The sequence below is a fragment of the Hesperophylax consimilis genome, chromosome 2 (assembly GCF_061612785.1).
Source record: "Hesperophylax consimilis isolate HC1 chromosome 2, BYU_Hcon_1.0, whole genome shotgun sequence".
Lineage (NCBI taxonomy): Eukaryota > Metazoa > Arthropoda > Insecta > Trichoptera > Limnephilidae > Hesperophylax > Hesperophylax consimilis.
In genome coordinates, this window is record NC_142837.1 from 9073670 (window position 1) to 9096998 (window position 23329).

A 23329-nucleotide genomic window follows, 5' to 3' on the forward strand; every position below is an offset into this window, starting at 1 on the left:
GGGACTCTTGTGCGGTATTCACATATTAAAAAAAGATGAGATTAGACGTACCCAAACAAATCATAGATTTTATAGCACAAGTAAAAAGAAAAACAACATTGACAACCGCTTTTGGCGCCATTCGTGTTTCATGCCTTTGAAAGTTCCAGTACGGTTGAAACGGTACAAAGTATTTCTATATGACTAACGAAAGCGCATGGGAATTCTGTACAAAATATGTAAAATATTTATTTTTATTTAAAATCAAAAATTTTGTATTATTTAGAAATAGGATTATTAGGTATATTTTTAAAATGCATTTCTGTTTGCTTGCTAGACTAAAATGCAAGCTTGTAGCTTGTGGCCGTTATACTCCATTGAACTCCATATTTAATTATTGGATGGCAAAAAAAATCGCAAAGCTTCTAAAATTATGAACACGTTTCGTTCTGTAATTTAATATGTTATAGGCATGAAAAAATTCACAGTGTATCTTTGAATTCAACTAAAGCGTTTGTCGACAGATTTTTGTTCTATTTCAAACGAGTCGTATTTTATTAAAAATCTTCACCATTTTCGTTTAATTATTATCGTTTTTTTTATATTAGCGTGCTCTCTCTAATATTTGTATTTACATATCTACCTTTCAAACCATCTTTGAACGCTTACTACGGGGCCAATAATTAATTGACAAAATTACTTATTCACAAGAAAGTTTATGTTTTTCGGTGCAAATAAATAAATACATAAATATACATTAGTAAGGCCCAGGCTACACGAGCGGTTCTCCCGCCGCGGGAGAACCGCTTGTAAACCGCTACAGACGGGCCCAGGCTACACGAGCGGTTCTCCCGCCGCGGGAAACCGCTCGAGAAAGCGACCGCGGACATTATTTGGTTCATTCTTCAAAATGGATCCGCCAATGATCACTGCTCTTGCAGCGCTTATTTTAATAGAGTTATTAAAAAAAAAAACGACGAAGTGTTTGGGTGGCACCAATATTAAGTAATCGTTTAAATTCCGGAATATTTCATTTAATGTTTAGTGTACACCGAGATAATCCTCAAAAGTTCTTCACATACTACAGAATGTCTGTGAACTCGTTTGATGAACTTCTATCAATTGTGAGCCATAGTATTAACAAACAAGATACAAACATGCGACGGTCCATCAAACCTGCAGAACGCTTGGCTATCACACTCAGGTAAATAAAATCACATAATATTATTTATTATTTTATTTAAAAAAAATTATTAATAAAAAGTAGACCAGAGTAATTTATTGAAGAGGTAGGTAAGATATAATATTATAATAATCATAATTTTCTTGTGATGTGTCAGAAGCAGTCTCATTTTGTGGCGATGCTACTCTGCTTATTGGAGAAAATGCTTCAGAATATGTTCTTGAGCCTGAGCTCCCATCCTGGTTTCTGCGGTAAATAAATTCAGACAAGTTACTGGGAATATCGGGATTTGTATTTTCATTATTTGCGTAGGTTGTTTGCTTTCTTTGTATATTTCTGAATAAACTGGTGATTTGATATCTGGTTTCCATAGCCAAATCTGGTGTCATCGAATTCATAATGGGTACAAACGACATAAGAAATGCACGATTTCCCTTTTCATCCTTATCCTTGTTATCTTTTTGCAATTGCAAATTTTCGTTCAAAATTTTGGTTATTTGAGGAATTGCATTTTTTTCTTTTTGGTTTTTCTTCATAGAAACTTGTCTTTCTTGAGGTGGTCTCATTAGAACATCTGCTTCTATCTCCTGATTTTGTGTTAAAACCACAGGAGAAATATTAGACTCACGTTCGTCTGAAGTACTGGCAGCAGTAGGGCGTAAAAAGGACAAGAGGTCAAAATAAATATATCTTTTTTTTTTGTGCTGATTGTCTCGACACTGTGTTGGTTTCTGACTTTACTTCTTTCATATAACTGTCTTTGATGTTCTTCCACTTCTTCATGAGATCTTTTACTGCAAAAAAAAGAAATATATTATATTTATAATGCATCTATTATTTTTTACGTTGTGGCGAGCTCTGAGACAGGCCTATGTACAGCAGTAGACAATATTGGCTGATGATGACAATGATTTATTTTTTCAGATATTTGGCTTCAGGAGGAACATTCACAGATTTGGAATACGATTTTCAAATTTCACGAAAAACCATACCATTTATTGTAAAAGAAACATGTCAAGCTATTTGGGAAGAACTGGCAGCTTTAGAAATGCCAAAACCAAATAAAGAAAAATGGATCAATATTGCTGAGAAATTTTACAAAGAAGCGAACTTCCCTAATTGCGTTGGCGCCATGGACGGCAAACATATTAGAATTATTTGCCCTCCGAAAGGTGGATCTAAATATTTTAATTAGAAAAAATACCATTCTCTTATTTTATTTGGAGTGGTGGACGCAGACTACTGTTTTACATCCATTGATATTGGTGCTCCAGGTCGAGAAGCTGACTCATCAATCTTCAAAATTTGTATTTGTAGGTGACGCTGCGTTTGGTCTAAACAAAAATGTTATGAGACCATTTTCTTTACGAAACATAACATTGCCCAAGAAAATTTATAACTATCGATTATCAAGAGCTCGCCGTTTTGTCGAATGTGCGTTTGGTATTCTCAGCTCAAAGTGGAGAATTTTTCATTCAAGCATCATGATCAATCCACCGAGTGCCATACCCATTATAAAAGCAGCTTGTGTGCTACACAACTTTGTAAGACGCAGAGATGGGTATCGATTTGAAGACACGATTGAATGTGATTTCGAAGAATACGATGTAGTTCAGGCAGTTGCAGGCCGATCTACTGGCATTACAGTAAGAGATTCGTTTATTCGATACTTCAATGGTCCTGGTGCCGTTCCTTGGCAAAACAGGATGATTCATTAAGACGCTGGTTACTAACATTAAATTTCAATTATTATAACATTATTATTTAGCGTTTATGATTTTAAAAAAACTGTATATTCGTAAATGCCATATGGTTACCCTGTGATCCCAAAAATATTGGTGAAACTTTTCAAGATGGAGAAGCGTTCATTACAATCGTCAAATTCGCGTACATTTATTCATACTCACGTTAACTGCATCGCAAAACCAAACAATTTCAAGCATATTTCAATTAATAGGAACTGATCTAGAATGTTCATTATCTATACAAAACCATCCTATAAAGTTTCTCTAACATTTTTGAGGTCACCCTGTATAAGAATAAAAAGTATACTCACTAGATCTGTTTTTATCTTCTGGTCCTAAATCATCCCAATGATCCATCATTTGTTGTCCTATCTCCATCCATAACTTTGCTTTTAATTCTCGATTGGCGTAATCATTTAACTTTACATCATATAAAGCAGGCCGATCTTGTATTTCTATTATGAATCGCTCCGTATCAAACATGTTGTAACATGAATCCTTCACGCGCACGACCGACCAACAACGCTCTCTCGCAGGGAATTAGAAGTGAGTCGTTCGCGAACGAGTCGGCTCAGTGAACCGGATCTTTTTGCGGAACCGCAAGATCCGGTTCCCAAATTAGCCGCTCACTCGTTCGTGTGAGTCGGTTCACTCGTTCGCCAACGATGAGTCGGTTCACTCGTTCGCGAATGGTGAGCCGGTTCACTTGTTCGCGAACGATGAGCCGGTTCACTCGATTTTTGTGAGGAAATTTTTGAAATGGAATTCCGTAGCCACCCCCCCCTCCCACGGATTTTAAATATTTTGCGGGGAGTATGTATTGTAAATTCTTTTGTGGGGAATAATGTATCACAGAAATTCTGTAACAACCCCCCCCCACGGATTCCAAATATCTTGTGGGGAGTATGTATTTTTAAATTTTTTTGTGGGGAATTATGTTTCTCAGAAAATCTCCAACAACCCCCCCTCCCATGGATTTCAAATATCTCGTGAGGAGTATGTATTTTGAAATTTTTTGTGGGGAATTGTGTTTTATAGAAATTCTGTAACAACCCCCCCCCCCATGGATTTCGAATAATGAAAGGGGGAATCACGCTCACGCAGAATATTTGTGGGGAATTTGTGGGCAGAATTACTGCAACTGAAAAACGGCGACGTTAGGCCAAGATCCGCTGGCAACACTGCCGGTGACCCGCTCAATTGAGCCGGTTCACTGAAGCGGATCTTTCAAGTGAACGGGAACTAGTGAACCGGCTCCCTCAACTGAGCCGCTTCGCCCATCTCTACAGGGAATGAGCAAAAGCGGGGAAACCGCTCGTGTAGTATGAACGTGGCGGTTATCCGCTGCGGGAGAACCGCTGCATGCGGCGGTCGAATTTCTCCCGCCCGTGAACCGCGAGCGGCCGCGGCGGGAGAACCGCTCGTGTAGTCTGGGCCATACAACGTTCATAGTAAATTGTGTCTGGAGCGGTTTACAGCGGTTCTCCCGCGGCGGGAGAACCGCTCGTGTAGCTTGGGCCTAAGTATGCGATAGTGACACACACTTGCACACTTTCTCATTTGTGTATAGTATAATATAATATCTGGATTTATTACTTTGGCTGCAACCATGCTGTAACATATACACCATTATACACTGATCAATGATCAATAGTATGAACCATAATAATATGAACCATAAATAAACTTCTCATGCATGAACAGAACAACATCAGTAATCAGCTGATTCAGTGATCACACCAGTGCTGCCATCTTCTGGTCACGTGAATATCCAATACACTGGTAAAATCGAAGAAAACTCTAATAAAGCGAATAATGTCAAGAGATGTCGCCAAATTCTACAGCAACAACTAATAATTTATTTACAACACAATATTACCTATTATTTAATTTATAAAAACAGTTTATTTATATATAGTACAGCTGGGTAATTATTATTTCAGAAACTGTTTCGCCTTCTGAAAGCATTATCTAACTGTGTGATAATACAGCTGTCACGAGTAATAATAATTACCCAACAGCACTTGTTTATATAAAAAAACTGTTTTTATGTAATAATTTAGAATAATAATATTACATCTACCTACGTATGCATCTAATACTGCACAATAACATTTTCATCTATTTAATAAAATACTGAGAAACCTAGTCAAATCTACGTAGGTATTTCCAGACAAAACCGGTGTTCTTACAATTGACAATTGAACTTATTAAATAGTTTTGAAAACTTGAAAGAAGTTAACCTGAAACTTGAGCTGTCTCTTTTTAAAATGACCTAATAAACCTCATTAAAAAAATTACATAATTTAGAGCATTAAATCAGTCTAGAGTCGCAGTGAAAGTAATAAAATACTCAACTAGAAAATAAAAACTCGCTTCCGTGGATTTTTGCTACCAGGTCCTGCAGGCGGCTTTTGTTAGGTTTCGCCATAGTAATGGTCGTGTTTGTAAAGTTTTGCCCCGGTGTGCAATTCTGCATACAACAGCAAATAGAATGTGTGCACAAATTTACTTATCACATACATACTAATTTACATGTGAATACGTAATATGTACAATATTAAATTATTTGCGTCTAGCATAAATCGGTCATTAGTAGTTATCACGTTATTATTTATGTTTCTCCTTATATTTACATCGCTTGAGCGCCGATATATTAACAAAATATATTTTTTTACTTTGCTTATAATTTCTTTAAAGGAACAACTTTTATACAATACAAATTAAATTAACCTTGAAGTCTTAAAATGAGTGCATAAAACATGTATTTATTAAAATTGAACAATTTATTATAGGTATAAACTTCTTCTTTCTCTATTTTTATTTTACAAAGAAGTCAGCTCGCGTAGGTACTGACAGGTTTTATTCGATAGCCTGCTTAACGCTGCGTTTCGAACCACCATAAACATTTCGCATTTTGTTGCTATCTTCACTTCGTAAGTCTTTTCCGGTAAATACCCATTCAGAACGGTAGGTCGTGATAACTTTTTTTATTAAAAATCTTTGAACATCGAGTGAATCTAATAAGTTATGTGTTGATATATTTAGCGAAGTTTTTAATTTAAGTAGCCTTTTGTGATTCCCGGTGTTATTTTTCGTGTTTGCGAGATGAAATCAACTTCGCGAACTGAATCCACGTTAGTGCCGAATGTCAGTGTCTCAACATGTTATTTTGATTTTGCAGAAAAATGGGTCGCTATTCTCGTGAACCTGATAACCCAGCCAAGTCGTGCAAGGCACGCGGATCCAACTTGAGGGTTCACTTCAAGGTATTTTAAATTTACAACATAACCAATAAATTGTTGACAGTTCAATTATTTTTTGGAACCTATAACTTATGTCGACTTAACACTTTTAGAATACACATGAGACCGCAATGGCCATCAAGCGGCTGCCCCTCCGGCGGGCCGTGAGGTACCTGAAGAATGTAATTGACAAGAAAGAGTGCATTCCATTCAGAAGGTTCAATGGCGGAGTGGGACGGTGTGCCCAGGCCAAACAGTTTGGAACCACCCAGGGAAGATGGCCCAAGAAGTCCGCCGAGTTCCTCCTACAGCTGCTGAGGAATGCGGAGTCCAACGCCGACTACAAGGGACTCGATGTTGACAGGCTAGTCATTGATCACATTCAGGTTTGTTTTACATTTCTCTCTTCACAATTTTGAAGTGTTGTAATCTGAAATAAATCCCTTCCCTTTTCCATTTAATATTATATCAAATGAAGTGATTTATTTTATTTGGTAAAATATAATTACATGCCGATATTTGCGCAAATAGTGACAGATCTCATTTGCTGGTGTTTGTATACAATGTTCCGTAAATATTCGGGAATGCTTGCCGCGGCCCAATACGAAATGTTTTTAAATAAAGAATTTTGATTCACCTTAATTACTTTAAAAATAAACTTACTGCATTTGGGAAATTTTTAATTTTAGCATTTTAATTTTTAATTTACGTAACATGAAAATACGCTTTCGTTGTAATGGATGAAAGCCATTTTAAATATTTTCTGTCCATAAGTATTCCTGATTCTACATAAGTGGCTAGAAAACGAACAGCCAGAGAAAATTGGGAAAAAATTCGGTTTATGGGAGTCACTCGAATAACCGAAATTGAACTTGATTTAGACTAATTTAGGGCTGGGGAATCCGAATCTGTAAGAATTAGGTGGGGGTCGGCACTATTAACTGAGTTATAGTGTTTTGAAATTTCGTACGCGATACATAGAAACCATGGTTTATTTATCAATTATGACATAAGAAAATCAAATTAGTGACGATTTATTAGTCTCACATTTCAGAAGTGCCAACCAAAAAATAAAAAGTGTTGCCATATAATAATAATATCAATGCATGGAAAATTCAGAAAATTAAATATCATTTGCCAGATTTGTAGTTTATTATTTAAAATCTTGTAAATATTAAATTTATATATTTATAACCTAACCTAACTGTGATTTTCTATAACAAAAAAATGACCCTTTAATAACGCCCACTCGCGTCCCCTTTAGAGTTATATTCCAGTTTTCAAGTAATTTGTGGGCTACGCTAGGTTTGTATAGACTGGTTTGTGATTTGATTCTAATACCTTTTTTCCATGTTATTTCCTGTTACAAAAAATTGCCCCTTTAATAACGCCTGCTCGCGTCCCCTTTAGAGTTACATCCCAGTTTTCAAATAGTTTGTGGGCTACGCTAGGTTTGTATAGACTGGTTTGTGATTCAATTCTAATACCTTTTTCCCATGTTCTTCTGCCTACTCTAACCCAAACTAAAAACCTAACCTATTTTGTAAAAAAATATTATTATTATATGGCAACACTTTTTATTTTTTGGTTGGCACTTCTGAAATGTGAGACTAATAAATCGTCACTAATTTGATTTTCTTATGTCATAATTGATAAATAAACCATGGTTTCTATGTATCGCGTACGAAATTTCAAAACCCTATAACTCAGTTAATAGTGCCGACCCCCACCTAATTCTTACAGATTCGGATTCCCCAGCCCTAAATTAGTCTAAATCAAGTTCAATTTCGGTTATTCGAGTGACTCCCATAAACCGAATTTTACCCGAAAATTGAATAACGTGAATTTAAATTAAATAATCAAATTATGTAATTTAACCCATCGTTAAATTTTATATAGGCATACTAATTTTTATTTATGACATCTGTGCATACCCCATATTTCCCCAAATTAAACACTTAATGCTTTTTTATATATAGATTATAATTTTATTGTGAACTATCTAAGTATGTGCGAAAAGTTTTAATCGCCCCATTGGTGTGGGCCATATGCTGATGCGAAAAAAGTGCAGCAAAAATCACAAATTGACGTAACTAGCAGTTCGGCATATGTTTTCTACATCGCTCGATTGGCGAAAGTAGTGTTTCCATTGCAACTGGAAACCCTTCCTCGTCTTATGTCTCTTCTAGGCTGCTAATTGAGCCCCATTTCTGGCCACGTACAAATAAATGGGCGTTACAGTTTACAAGTATTTAAGTCGCACTTGCACTCAATAGGTTTTAGTTTATTTTAATAATTTATGCATATTTCTTAACCTGAGAACCTTACTTTGATTGAGAAAAAATGGAACTTTAATGCATCTGTTACCATATCCCACCACATAAATAATTATTTCTTGTATATTTACTTTTTTTTGAGTATTAATTCATTCATGCTGTAGAAATGAGATCCCTAAGACATATGTGTGGTAAAACCATGTATGATCGTGTGAGAAATGTTGAGATCTGCAAAGAATGCAGGGCTGGTGTAATAATAATGCCTTTATTTAAGAAATTTGCAACTATAACTGAGAATACATGTTAACAGATAGATAAAGTTGAGGTTTCTCATAACCTGCCTCACTAGGCTAGCGGCTAGCCTGTGTTGAGGGATTAAGTAAGTAAGCGTAATAAGTAATATTAGGAAAAGGTCGCTTAGATGTAAAGTGAATGAGCGAAGAAAGGCGTGTAAGGAGATGATGCTAATGCGAATGGTAGCAGAAGTCGGGGACGCCTGAGGAAGACTTAGCACGATCAAGTGAATTAGATACTTGAGTCGAGCCAAGTCAATAGTCAGGATAATAGAAGAGTATGTATGAGGCAAGGAGAGTGTGTCAAGACTGTTTGGCGGTACGTCCTCTGCCGCCTGTAGAAAAATGGCATAATGGTTAGTTAATTTCTCAATGTGGACTTGAAGGTTATATCAACTTTAACCTGTCCGGTGGTGAGTTTCTGGAAAGAAAACGGTCCCGCTGGAGGGAGTTTTTTCAACAATCAAAATATAGAAAAAAATAAATGCCACTTCGTAGAGTATAAAATAATAATAAAAAAACCCTTATAAACTAGCACGAAAAAATAAATACTAAGCTATTTAGAAGGAAAAAATAAAAACAATTTTGCAGAAATCGCCAACCATCGAAATCGCAGCAGATTTTTGTTTTTACTTAATAAAAATCAGATTCACTTACCACAATTTTAATGATGCCAAGGGGATCAAGGGGGGAAGAACAACTTTTTTCACACACTTACATATACGTATTATTATTTACACTTATACTATTGTATTTTCATTATACAAATTCAACATAGGTACACAATGTATATGCAGTCAATAATTACGATAGCAAAAACACTAATCTAATTATTATGTACACTATCTTAGGAATAAAATTGTCTTCACTAACTTATACTGCTTTTTCGTATGGTAGTCTTCGATACATGGATATACGCAAAATGCAAGATTGCAGTCGGTGCACATATATTTCGTGTCACTTCTTTTTTGAGCTCGAACTGCTGTATGTCTACACACATGGCATTGTCGTTGAGTTCGCTTTCCTTGGGCTGCATTTTCTGGTACAGGACGGAGAAAATGTTTTCCTAAAAGGCGAGTTGGTTGATCCACTACTCTCCTTCCTCCAGATGATGCCGGCCTTGGCGTGTGATATTTTTCGATCATTTGAGACACTAAGTTTTCCCGGAATTCGTTAAATTATAAAACCTTTTGCGTTTTCAAACGATGCAAAAAGAAAGCATTTAGTGTTCCAATGTCTATCAATCTGAAGAAAATTTTCTTATACCATTTTAGAGACTTCCTGAAACTGCTTGCGAAGCCCAATATGCGGTCCACTTTGTCAACAGCTCCCATATTCTTGGTATAATCTAAAACTACCTCTGGTTTTTATTTTATTTTCTCCCGTGGGGAAGTCAATTTTATCAGTAACAATTATTGCATCTGTATGTATGTTACTAAGCATAAGTACATCCCTTTTATTGTTCCATTTCAGCGCCATGAGATTGTTCGAATTCAAAGACTTCATTTCAGTTAGTTGAATCGAATTCATGAATAATGGGCGTAAACTTACCCTGATCCCATTTACGATGATCTACTTTTCTCTTTTTGGATGATGAACAACTAGGGAGAGTTTCATCCTCATCAGATTCGTCGGATGAGCTATCCGAATGTATTGGCAAATCATGAAGATCCTCGTAAAAATCTTCATCTTCACTTTCGATTAAAATATCAGCAATGTCTTGTTCATTCAAAGGGTTAACCATTTTTTTATAAAAGTAAAATATTTAAATTGAACAAGTTATCAATACGAATCACAAGGTCAAATCACAGTAAAACACTGTCCAAATTATTAATAACCTAAAATAATAAAATGTCAATGATAATAACAGTATAGCGAATAATATTTCAAATAGTTCACAGCACTCAGATTCACTATTGAATTTTGTTCAAACTGTCAAAAACTGTATTCAAACTGAAAACAAACACTGTCGGTACAATATATGTAATAAATATTCACATCCAAACACGTGAGGTAATTTTTAATGCAAGATGATTAGGTTATTCAGTGTAAAAACAAACAAAAACCACAAATTTCACTTCACAAAAGACGTCGCTCGCAATAAAAATGTTGTTTTACCCCCAACTACCAGGCGGTGACGTCACGGAATATTTTAATTGTGAATAACTCCGTTGGTAATGTACCTAAATCGCTAAAAACTTTTGCAAGTTATGACAAATTGTCCCTAGATGGCAGTAACTATCAGTTTTCCGGAAGAAATTCAATAATTAATTAATTTTAGGCGCAACCGTACGGGTACGGTCATACTCCTTACGAGGAATTTTTTTCTCACCGTACCTGTACGGTCATACCACCGGACAGGTTAAACTTCTTGGTTATAGTGGCTTTTAATTATATTCAGGCTTCCTAATGTGTAAAATTACTTTAAAAGAATAAGCAAAACATTTTCCAATAAATGGTATGGTTTTATGATGCTATGATCAATCTTATACTTAATAGATTTACTTGACTTCTTCTGGCCATGTCAATAATGCAAGGAAGCCATTCTGCTCCGAGTATTTGCCGTGGCCTAGATTAAATGTGGCAAGTGACTGAGCCTTGTTGATTAATTCACTTGGGTTTATGAAATTGTGACAACACAGTTTAATAACAAATTATACTCCACGGATTCTCCTGGAATACCTAATTTAAAATTAATATACCTAAGGAATCTATGCTGGACTTTTTCAATCGCTTGAATATGGATATTGTAATGTGGAGAAATCCAAAAAATTGAGAGTTATATTCCAAAATGCTTCTCAATAGCGTTATGTAAAAAATGCGAATAGTATCTATGTTACAAAATTGTTTGGTTATTCTAATAACTAACTAACCATCACGCCGTTTCCCCGCAGGGGTAGGCAGAGAGGACAGACTGCCAAACAACTCGGTCTTGGCACACACTCCTTGCCTCATTCACATTCATACATAGTCTCATACATACTCTTCTATTGTTCTGACTCTTGACATGGCCCGACTCAAGTATCTGATTCACTTGGTCATGCCATGTCTTCCTCGGGCGTCCCCGACTTCTGCTACCATTCACATTTGCATCGTATATTCTCCTTACACTCCTTTCTTTACTCATTCGCTCTACATGCCCAAACCATCTAAGCGTCTCTTTCTTGATCTTACTCATTACGCTTACATCAGCCTTGCACTCTTTGCGGATATCCACATTCCTCACACGATCATACATGGTTTTATCACACATACGCCTCAGGGATCTCATTTCAACAGCATTCAATCTACTTTCATCCTTTCTTTGCCAGTTCCATGCCTCACTTCCATACATCAGGGTAGGTACCAGCACTCCATTGTGGACTGCTAACTTCGCTTCTTTGGACAATTTTTTGTTAGCGCCAACTGCGTTCAGTCCTCCATTAATGGAGTTACCTGCATTTACTCTTCTTTCAATATCTCTGTCAGCCTTCCCATCTCTCGTAAACATGCTTCCTAAATACACAAATTCATCCACCTGCTCCAAGTATTCCTCATTCACAGCTATATTGCACACTGTTTTCGTACTTTCTCTTTCAAACACCATTGCTTTAGACTTACTTACATTCATCATTAACTCATTCTTCACGCATACTTCGTTCATCCTAGACACGAGAGACTGCAGATCATCCATACTAATAGCAATCAGCACCGCATCATCAGCATACAACAGGCAACATACTTTAACCTTTCTGGGAGTATGGACGCTAATGAATGACGGTACACACTTTCGCCAAAGGAGTATGGACGGCTATGGACGGCTATGGACGACAGGCGTCGCATATTCATATTCAATGCATATTCTGCGAATATGCATCATTTTGCCATCTGGCATATTCCTGTAACTTTACACCAATTTTAAACATTTTACATCATTATCGAAAGAGATATCGGGTGTTATTTATTTTGCACACTATCATAAAATTAAATCAAAAAAAATATTATTTATTTATGTTAAAAAAACTCACTCCCCAGAGCACGGCCAGCATTACGTAACTTACTCCCAGGAAGGTTAAGATTACTCAATAGTAATCTTATTCTAATAATAAATCCTAAAATCTTCATTGCTCTATTAATAATATTATAATAATATTAATATTATCGTAAAGTAATGCCTTTTCCGGCATTCATGTAGGAATTCAATTCAAGTGTAAAAGATAGAATATCATTCCTTCCGGAAGTGTGTTGAAGTTGAATCAAAGTGTTATTTCAAAAAAATATTTGTATTAAGCTTGTGGTCAGTGACCCTAAAAGTTTACTGTTTGTTCAATGGGAAAATGAATTCAAAGTCGAGACTTAAGTAGAGCATGACATACTAAAGAATGCACTTTGCCCTTTGTGTAATGCGCAGCTTCGACCAAGTTAGACAGTTTCAGCCCCGTACTCTTTCCCGGACCAGGACTCACACAGTGAGGGCCCTGATGGAGAACTCTCGCCAGTGAGGCGAATATGCGGGTGCCGGGAAGCCACGCTACCCAGTGCTGGGTACATACGAAGAGGCATTCGGGTTCGAGTTCTCTGGGAGTAATTGATTTAAAAAAGGAACAGTAGTGGATTCCACTTCCCACAAAGAACTCTGGTTCAAGGACTCGTTCCGACTGAACCTATACACCGCTAGTAGGAATACATGTTTTATGTGGTTTTTAAATTCACCAAATTTATTTAACATCTCAAAGTGTCATTAAATATTGGTTTCCCCATAGTATGAAAGCTTGCCATGGAGGAGTTGGAGTTGTATTATAAACTGGCTGTGGTCTCTCGCCTCTGTCCTTCCCCTCCTGCTTCACTGGGGCACCCACCCACTTGTTGAATTATCGAGTACAATAAAATAATACATTATTTGCAGGTGAACCGTGCCCCGTGCCTGCGCAGGAGAACCTACAGGGCTCACGGACGCATCAACCCGTACATGTCATCCCCGTGCCACATCGAGGTGTGCCTGTCGGAGCGCGAGGAGGTGGTGGCTAAGGCTGCCCATGACGATGAGCCCGCCAAGAAGAAGCAGTCTAAGAAGAAGCTCGCCCGCCAGAAGGAGAAGATGATGAGAGAGTAGAGAACACCGTTATACACTAAAAGCTAAAATAAACTCCCTCTAAGAATGTGCGCCTTCTTAATACAACCAACTCTCACCTAACCTATTATTTTTTTTCATAGTAACCTTGGGGGCATTCATTATTAAGGTTAGTGTGTTCTCAACTTGATTTTTGATGGTCATCAAATAATGTGATTGAAACAATCATATCTAACTTGTTAATGCATTAGATTAAGTTAAAGCTTAACTCATTGTAGATTTAATTTTAAGGATACATTTACGGCAAGCTACATTGTAGTGGTCATCGGCACTAAGCCAAATGGCACCTGGTGCGAGTATTCTGGCGCCCCTTGTCAAACCCAGTAATGCCTAGGTGATTGCTGTAATCAATATTTGTTCTTATCATTGAGGAAAATATTAGCGATTCTCAAATGAAAATTTGAAACTGAAAAAATCAGTAAAAGATGCCGTCGCATCTAGGAATTGAACCCAGGACCTTAGCCTGGATGCTACCGGGTGCTGCTCTACCACTGTGGTAGAGCGGCAGGTTAGGTTAGGTTGAATCCAGCGCCCCCGCCAGGTAGAGTATTCCCTCATGTTGGAGAGAATTTAGAAGAAATTTGTGATTCTCTACTTGAGGGAGTATGACTACCGGCGGCGGCTCCCTTCTACCTACTTCCTCTGTGAGTGATGCGGCACCTTCAATAAGTGGGCCTCAAGGGGGGCTGAAGACAGACAGGTCTCCCAGCCAAGGGGAATCATTAAATATCAGGGGCAACATCTCGCTCCAAAGTCACCGACAAAAACATTGATATTCTGCTGCTCCAATCTATAGTCATTCAATTGTGCTTGCCTCGCATTTGGGAGCTAACTACAGTTATTTCTCTCACTTTGAGACCTCGCTGTTTTGCATACAAGCACGATACAGAACTGAAATTCATTTGTCTTGGGTAAGGATTTCAAACGCCTGAGACAGTTTCCCCTTCAGCTCGTTTCAAATTTACCACATCCGTTCAGACGATTTTGCTCAGCGCGATTACTGCGATGTTAGTGGAACCGTGTGCCGCTTTTCATTTTAGGCTGATTTTGCGATTGTTTTTTTAGCATTTGTGAAATTAGGAAGTTCATTTGACAATCTCATTTCGCTGGAATAAAAATAAATATTTTAAGAATTATTTTTTTTGTATAAGGCAATTCACCTTAAAAAGAGTGTTTTGTGCCGATAGAATTCAGATATATGGTTAAACTTTTGTGGATTATAAAGTCATTCAAGTCCATGAACTTATATAGAAGAATATAAGCGATAGTTGCTGAGGGACAGGGAACACGGAATACTAAGGGGAGACTTGTCGGTAGTTTTGAAAGAAGAATGGTTTTTACAATTGAAGAAGACATGGTCAAGAGTCTCTTCCTCCACACCACACTGGCAGAATGAACTCTCGAATACCCGAATAATGTACAAATGAGTTGCAATAGAGCAGTGGCCAATTCTCATTCTCGAGAAACAGGAAATAAATCTTTTGGATTTTTTTTTCCGTGGAACCAAGGTTTTTTTATTTTTTTATTTATTAACGCCGATTATAGCGGCTTTTACAAAAGAATTGTTTTTCATATGAATACAGAATATACATAGATAAAAAAAATATAAATATAAAATACATAAAAGAGAACAATAGAAATAGTATGTTGATCCAGTAAGAAGTTGTTAGACTAAGTTGATCCACCTTTAACACCATATAACTTGGCTATTATGGAAAACATCTGTATGAACTGACAACAGTGGTACAATAATTATCAATGTTGCCAGTTTGCCAGAAAAACAATTTGATATACTGTTAATAAAATTTTCAAAATTTGTATGGAAATCGGATGCATACTTTATGTTGATCTACCCAAATTGGCATACTTATGTTGATCTCATATATATTGATCTATTCCCGTAGTATGTTGATCCAGGTAAGAAGTTATTAGACAAAGTTGATCTGTGTCCCTATATATGGTTTTACTAAATGAACCAATCAAGGGGCAATCGGTGGACTGTTTATCACAAGGTAGGTAAGTGATATTGAACTCAAAGTATTAGTCTCTAGAGTCGAATATCGCATGAAATGACTGTGAAATGGTACCGTTTCAAATCAAAATGACGTGTGTTGCTTGAATTGTTTATAAGAAATGTATGCGTATTTAGATCGAAACGAAAATTTCGCAAAAACAAATCCATAAAAAAAATCATAACTTAGCAGGGGTACACGGGTTCATAGGGTGAGGTTTGTCTAGGTCCTGGCGGCGGATGCGTTTTCACATCTACTGCGTGGCGGGCCGGATCGAAATAAACTGGTTGAGGGATACCTTTCGACCATAAAAATCCAAAATGGCGGCAAAAGGAATAATGTTATGTAGGACATTTTTAACCTGTATCTTTTACCATCTCTCCTGATTACGCTTCGTGACTTAGTAGGGGAGGCCGGGTTCTTGGTTATAATGGGTAATTAATGGATGATTGGACGCGGTTGGAGCTAACTAAAAACTGTCCAAAGAAGCGAAGCTAGCAGTCCACAATGGAGTGCTGGTACCTACCCTAATATATGGAAATGAGGTATGGAATTGGCAGAAGAAGGCTGAAAGTAGACAGAATACTGTAGAAATGAGATCCCTGAGGCATATGTGCGGTACCAGCCTCAGAACAGATTACCAGCCTCAGAACAGACTTTGTCTAGTGAGGAGGGTAAGGAGAAAAATCATGTATGTACATAAATAATAATAAATAAACGCCCGGGTTGCCGGCACTGAAATTTGAATATGCCTCAGGGATCTCATTTCTACAGTATTCAGTCTACTTTCAGCCTTCTTCTGCCAGTTCCATGCCTCACTTCCATATATTAGGGTAGGTACCAGCACTCCATTGTGGAGTTTCGCTTCTTTGGACAGTTTTTTGTTAACTCCAACCGCGTTCAATCATCCATTGATTACCCATTTTAAATTAAAACCGATTATAATCAAGAACCCGGCCACCCCTACTAAGTCACGAAGCGTAATCAGGAGAGGTGGTAAGAAGTTCAAAATATACCATATAATATTATTCCTTTTGCCGCCATTTTAGATTTTTATGGCCAAAAGGTATCCCTCAACCAGTCTCTTTCGATCCGGCCCGCCACGCAGTAGCTGAGCAAACGCAACAGTGTACCCCTGCTAAGTTATGATTTTTTTATGGATTTGATTTTTGCGAATGTTTCGAATAGCTCTAAAGATGATTCTTTTAAAATCATCTCATATTTAATATTATAAAACAATATGACCGGAAGTCGGCATCTTTCTATAAAGCATAAACTAAAAAAACAGCTACAAGGTGGTTACAAATGCAATTATATTTAATCAATTTGTTCGATTATATTTTATGTGAAGTTGTTTTCACAGTGGCCCAATGAATATTATAAAATGGGCCAATTGAACCAATTTGACTTTAAGCATTTTCTACGTCTTGCGATAAAAACTTAGGCTTACGATAAAAATACTCATAATCAACGGCAGAAAACTAGTTGTCTACCAAATTCTTATTTTTTTAATCTCATATAAATTAAGCTATATACTCATAAACCGATCGAGTGAAAAGCTGCAATGATCCCGACCCCGGGGTCATTGCAGCTTTTACGGAATGACGAGGAATATAATATTTTTTTATTAGTTGAAAAAATTACTTTTCAAAATTTCAATTATGTTTAACGTAATACACTATCTGGCCTCAAGTAAATCAGTTTTATCACGAACCGTAACTATTTAATGTAATAAAATAACAAAACAAATTAATGTTAATATGATAGTTTGCTTTAATCTCAATAAAAAAATAAAGAGAAAGAGTTTTTTTTTTATGATTGAGATAAAACTTTCCCCCAAATAACATGTATATATATTGATTAAAATTATAATAGCACCTTCACATTAGGAAAGAGAGGACAACGAACAAATAAGTACATTGACTAAGTGTTACGGACGGACATGCACTTGAGCTTATAAAACTTGGGAGCTGTACTCACAGAAACTGGAGTTTAGTTGTAATACGGGGTCAATTGTACCGGTATAATCATCCCCCAAAAACATTAACATAGAAACCATATAAACTACTAAATGCGGTTTAAAGCTAACGAATCCACCTAGATTTAATCATAATAATCCCGTATTTTTAGATTCCATAAGTACCCACTCTATTGTGTACCTAGAGGTAAAACTAAGATATTGCACAATATTGGCAAAATATGGCAGAAATGGCTCCAGTGGATAAGTAATAAAACGTATTTTATAAGCACTTTTAAAAATAAATTGTCTAAAGAAACAGATAAATTCTTAAAACAATTATGAATAAAGTACATTCTGGAATCGTTAATAAGTCGTTTTGAAATATTTCGTCGTGCTTAGTAATCAATAGTATCGCGGTGGCAAGACGCAGAATTCCATAGCCGTTGATTATCAAAGACAAAACAAATAAAATTATAATTATTATATGGGTTAAATGTATTATAATCAGGGTGTTGTCACATCCCGGCAGCTTAGAGTAATAATATTAATAATAATAATAATACTCTGAGCCCGGCAGTCCGCAGCTGCATTGTTTTAACAACGAAGTTTTGGTCTGATCACATTTTCAATACAGTATTATTTTTTTAACGAAAATAGTTTTCATACAGAGAATATACAAATAAACCTTTTTTGTGTATAAAAACATATCCACCTTTAAGTTAAGATGTAGTGTGATATGATTTGTATTTTTTTATTAAACACTAAAGCATGAAGCATGAAGGAATTATCAAAATTTAAATAAAATATATTGAAGTGTTTTATCTTATCTTTTAGTTGGTATTACTATAAACTGCACGTGTTAGTTCTACTTCTGCCATTTGTGTGCTAAAAATACTTTATTCAACTTCTCGAAGTTAGCAGCTGTGGCTTTTTGTAGGAAATATGATATCTGATTATAATATTTGTTTCATTTTTTACAAATAAAAACTTGTGTGAATACCGCACCAGAGTCATACAGTCCTAACCGCTCCCGTCTGGAGCCAGTGAGACTATGGCATCCTCAAAGGAGACCTCGAAGGAGATGAGGAGGAGGAAGGTGGGAGAGAACCTGGCTATTCAGATATGGTCACCAAACACTAATTGTAAAATAGTCCAAATTAATTTTAATAAAATTTATTTGAACCCGCGACCTTCGGATTGCTAGTCGAGAGCCACCTCAAGTAGTTTGATATGTTTGGTGACTTAGCAGGAGGGCCCGGGTTTATAGGGTGAGGTTTGTTCGGTTCTTGGCGGCGGATGCGCTTGCCTACCAAATGCGTGGTGGGCCGGATCGATTAATCCTCTTTCAACGCATCGACTTGCAACGCAGTAGGAGAGTTGGATTTTTATGTTTATCACTCGAACACACTGACCCCCAGATTACTACCCACCCATCATACTATTTCCTTCCCAGAACTCACTGTCCTTCCTTTCTTTCAAAATACCCCAACACAGCATTCACAAAGATGACATAGGCCTTGAGAGTTAAGATTTTCCTAAGGGCCTCCTGTGTGGAGACGATGTAAAAAAATACAAAAAATAAACAACTATCTCGCTAAATTGTATTGGTTATCTAATAAATGGTTCCCGGGGCGGCGGTATACATAATTGTAATAATTCTCGAGGGCTCTGATGTACAGACATTATGGCTCCTGTTGATTGACGAACATATACTAAAACATCGTTGGTTGGAATCGGTGCTTGAAATGACTTTAGCCATGTTTAATAAAAAACAAATTGGAATAAATTTTTCAGCAATTTTAATTTAAAATTTGAAAAATTAAATTCTCACCAATCTAATCGCCGCAAGGCACAAATTATGGATATTACGCTTTGTTTCAACTTAATCATTACAAGAAACTTACGTCGGGAGAGATGGTAAAAGATACATTAAAATAAAATTTGATTCAATCAATGTTCAAAATTTCTCTTTTAAAATGACTCAATAAACCTCACCCCATGAACCCGGGCACCCCTGCTTAGTCACGAAACGTAGTAAATGAAGCATTAAAATTATATTTTTGTTTAATCAAGTTCAAAAGATTTTTTAAGCATGGATTTGACGTTTGCGAAAGTTCCATTTCAATATAAATATGCGTGAGGCAGTCTATCCTCTTTAAGTACAAAGTCATTTTCATAGAATATGGATGTTCTAACAGAATCTAAAAAGTACCACAACGCGCGCGAAATACAAGTTACAATGCATGCAAGCCGTCAAGTTGGTCAGAAATATATAGATCAACAAAATAAATCGTGTAAAATGTATATGCGACCGAAAAATGGGCGTGGCTTACAGCTAAATCTCGATGACACAAGTTGATCTGCAGGGATTTACATATGTATGCCAGCTCGGGTAATGGATCAACATATCCGGAGTGGATCAACAAATGCAAACGGATCAACATATACCTGGCGTACCGTCGCTCGAGATCAACATAGTACGAGAGGGGATAAATATATATATATATATATATAAACAATACATATACAATAAATCCCAGATAAATTAATACTTTAAAACTGTATTTGATTATAGTCAATCTGAGAAGCGCTGACATACAATTTTAATTAAGTAGTGTTTGTATGAGGTTTTTTTTTTTTTTCCATTATTTCTGGCTTTCACCCTTCAAGGGTGTTCTTGGCCATCATTTAAAATTATTGAGAAATGAAAGGTGAATTTAAATATTAATTTTATTTAAATTGGCAAATTTCAAAATTATAATGAAAATTGGAGTCGAGTTCAGACTTAGAAGAAATGAGATGTTGAATGGAGGGGAGGCAATTTTAGATAAGGCTTGATAGAAGAGAGGATATTTGTTTAGAGAGGGACAACCAAAAAATATGTGATCTAAAGTTCCCACTTCTAGACCACAGAATGTACAATCTGGGGAGTCAACAACGTGAATTTTAAAAAGATGGGAAGGAACGGAACAATGTCCGATCCTCATTCGAATGAGTGAAGAAATTTATTTTTTGGAAAAGTGAGGGAATTGCTGAAACCACGGTTTTGATGGAATAGTCCTTTGTATTGAGGCATAGCAGGCTCCCTTGGATTGACTAGCAATGTGCCAATACTCCGACCAAACATTGCGGGATCTGTCTTTGATGATGGAAAAAATGTCAGATAGGGGAATGTGGTTTACGAGGGTAACAACAGGGTTGGACGCTCCTTGTTTTGCCAAGGCATCCGCAATATCATTACCCATGATACCAACATGTCCAGGAATCCAAATCAGAGTTTCAGTTTTACCAGAGCTTTGAATGGAGGCTATCATCTCTCGAATAAGGCATACAAAGTGATCATCAGGATGAAGAAGAGGACTGGATTTAAGTTTTTGGAGGGAACTGAAAGAGTCGGAGAGAACGAGGGAATGTTCAAAATTATTTTTTATTATATATTTGAGAGATTCTATTATTGCAATGCACTCCGCTGAAAATATTGAAAATTGATTTGAAATTGAATGAAATATTCTGTCATTAGAATTATTATTGTAAACATTAATACCTATACCACAGTTAGGAGAGTCGGGAGATTTGGATCCATCAGTAAATAAAAGAGAAAAGTTGGGCCATTTAGATAAAATAATGTCATTGAACATATTATTGACAGTTCGGGCCGGGAGATTGGAATGACTTTTAAGGATTCCGATCCCTTCTAATATTGTTGGGGATAGGGTGACGTGACTATATTTTAATTTGTATAAGGGAAGTAGATCATTTTGGATGATGTGGAGCTCTGAGAGAGACTTAAAATTTTTACAGATGTCAGGAATAGGTTTAGTTGAAGCTCTGATTGTAGATGAATGGTTTGAGTCAATGAACAACGAGACGCTGGGGATAACCTGATGACATTTAGAATTTAAACATTTAAGAACAAATTTGTCAGCAAATAGTTGACACCTTAAATAAAGAGGAGGATCAGAACATTCCACTTGAAGGGAATTGATGGGTGACGATTGCATCGCTCCAGTTATTATTCGCAAAGATTTAGATTGAATTTTGTCTAATTTATCAAGTACATTTTTTGAGGCAGTACTAAAAAGTGGGCAGGCATAGTCGAGATGGCTTCGAATAAGTGTGTTGTAAAGCAACTTGATGCAAGTAGGGTGAGCTCCCCACCACACGCCCGATAATGATCTGATAATATTTAATTTTTTTTCGCATTTAGTAACTAAATTATTAATATGGGAAGACCATTTAAGTTTCCTATCAAATATTACTCCCAAAAATTTTACTTCAGAAGCGTTGGAGATTGGAGAATTTTTAAATAAAATTTGAACGGGGGGGTTTTTATGGCGGTTTGAGAAGGTGACACACTGGAGTCTTTTGGATTGAAAGTTCAAGACCATTTAACATGAGACATGTGCAAAGGGCATTCATGGCTTCGTTAAGATATTTGACGGCGAGAGGGATGATTTTGGATGATAAGAAGAAAGCTATGTCATCTGCGAACTCAATAACTTTTATTTGTGGTGGAATAGTGACATGCATATCATATGTGTATATAGGACAATACATCGCCTTGTGGTAAACCCTTCCAAATAGACCTACTTTGAGGAGAAATATCTGGAAGTTCAATGAAAATTTTTCTATCTAGAAATAGATTAATAATAGATTGTACAAACATGGGGGGAAGGCCAAGGCCTAGAAGTTTTTTTTTAAGGATTGGGATGGAAACATTGTCAAAGGCGCCTTCTATATCTATAAAGACGGCAAGACAAACTTCCTGTTTAGAAATTGATAAATTAATATCTGTGCTGATGATGGCAAGGTTATCCTGAGTGGATTTTTTTTCCTAAATCCAAATTGAGATGGAGAGAGAAGCTGTTTACTCTCAACAAAAAATTCTAATCGGTTTTTAATTAATTTTTCATAAAGTTTACTGAGGGTGGATGAAAGAGCGATTGGCCTGTAGTTGGATCCAGAATTTGGTGATTTGTTTGTTTTTAAAATAGGGATGATTATTTGACAACTCCAGTCATCAGGCATTATACCAGTCTGGAAGATTTTATTTAAGATGCTTAAGAAGTGGTTTAGAACATTATCATTACTATTTTTGATTATGCTGTAAGGCAGGGGTGCTCAAACTTGAACTGCTGGCGATCTACCTCAATATTATTAGATTCCGATCGATCGACTCTGAGAGGCTGCAAGTATGTGTGATGCAGGATTGTCGTCTATGTAGGTAGGGTGTATCGTGGCGCAGGTATAAGTGTATGTATATATAGGGACGTTGCATAATTGCATGGCCACGAATCCACATAGAATTTGGAGGAACGACAGAAATTAGTTCGCAATATGCATTTTTTTTAGTCAAGGTAGGTGGAGGTCTGCACTAAAAAGTCGATGAAAAAACTTATATTTATTCAAAATTGCAAGTTTATTGGTTCTTGCAAAAAACAAAACGAGTTCTAGTTTCTAAACTTAACTAAATAATGACTTTGCATGTTGAAGCGTGGCACAGCATGTCCTCAGCATACTCTTCAT

The 23329-nt window shown here is 36.5% G+C and overlaps 1 protein-coding gene across 1 annotated transcript; it reads left to right on the forward strand.

The window, feature by feature from the left end:
- Positions 1-5804: 5804 nt before the first annotated feature.
- On the forward strand, positions 5805-13859 carry RpL17 (ribosomal protein L17). The gene is made up of 4 exons (XM_089641078.1): positions 5805-5877; positions 6092-6176; positions 6266-6538; positions 13607-13859. Exons 2-4 carry the CDS (start codon positions 6096-6098, stop codon positions 13811-13813), a joined length of 561 nt encoding a protein of 186 aa, XP_089497204.1. The 5' UTR covers positions 5805-5877; positions 6092-6095; the 3' UTR covers positions 13814-13859.
- The last annotated feature ends 9470 nt before the right edge of the window (positions 13860-23329 follow it).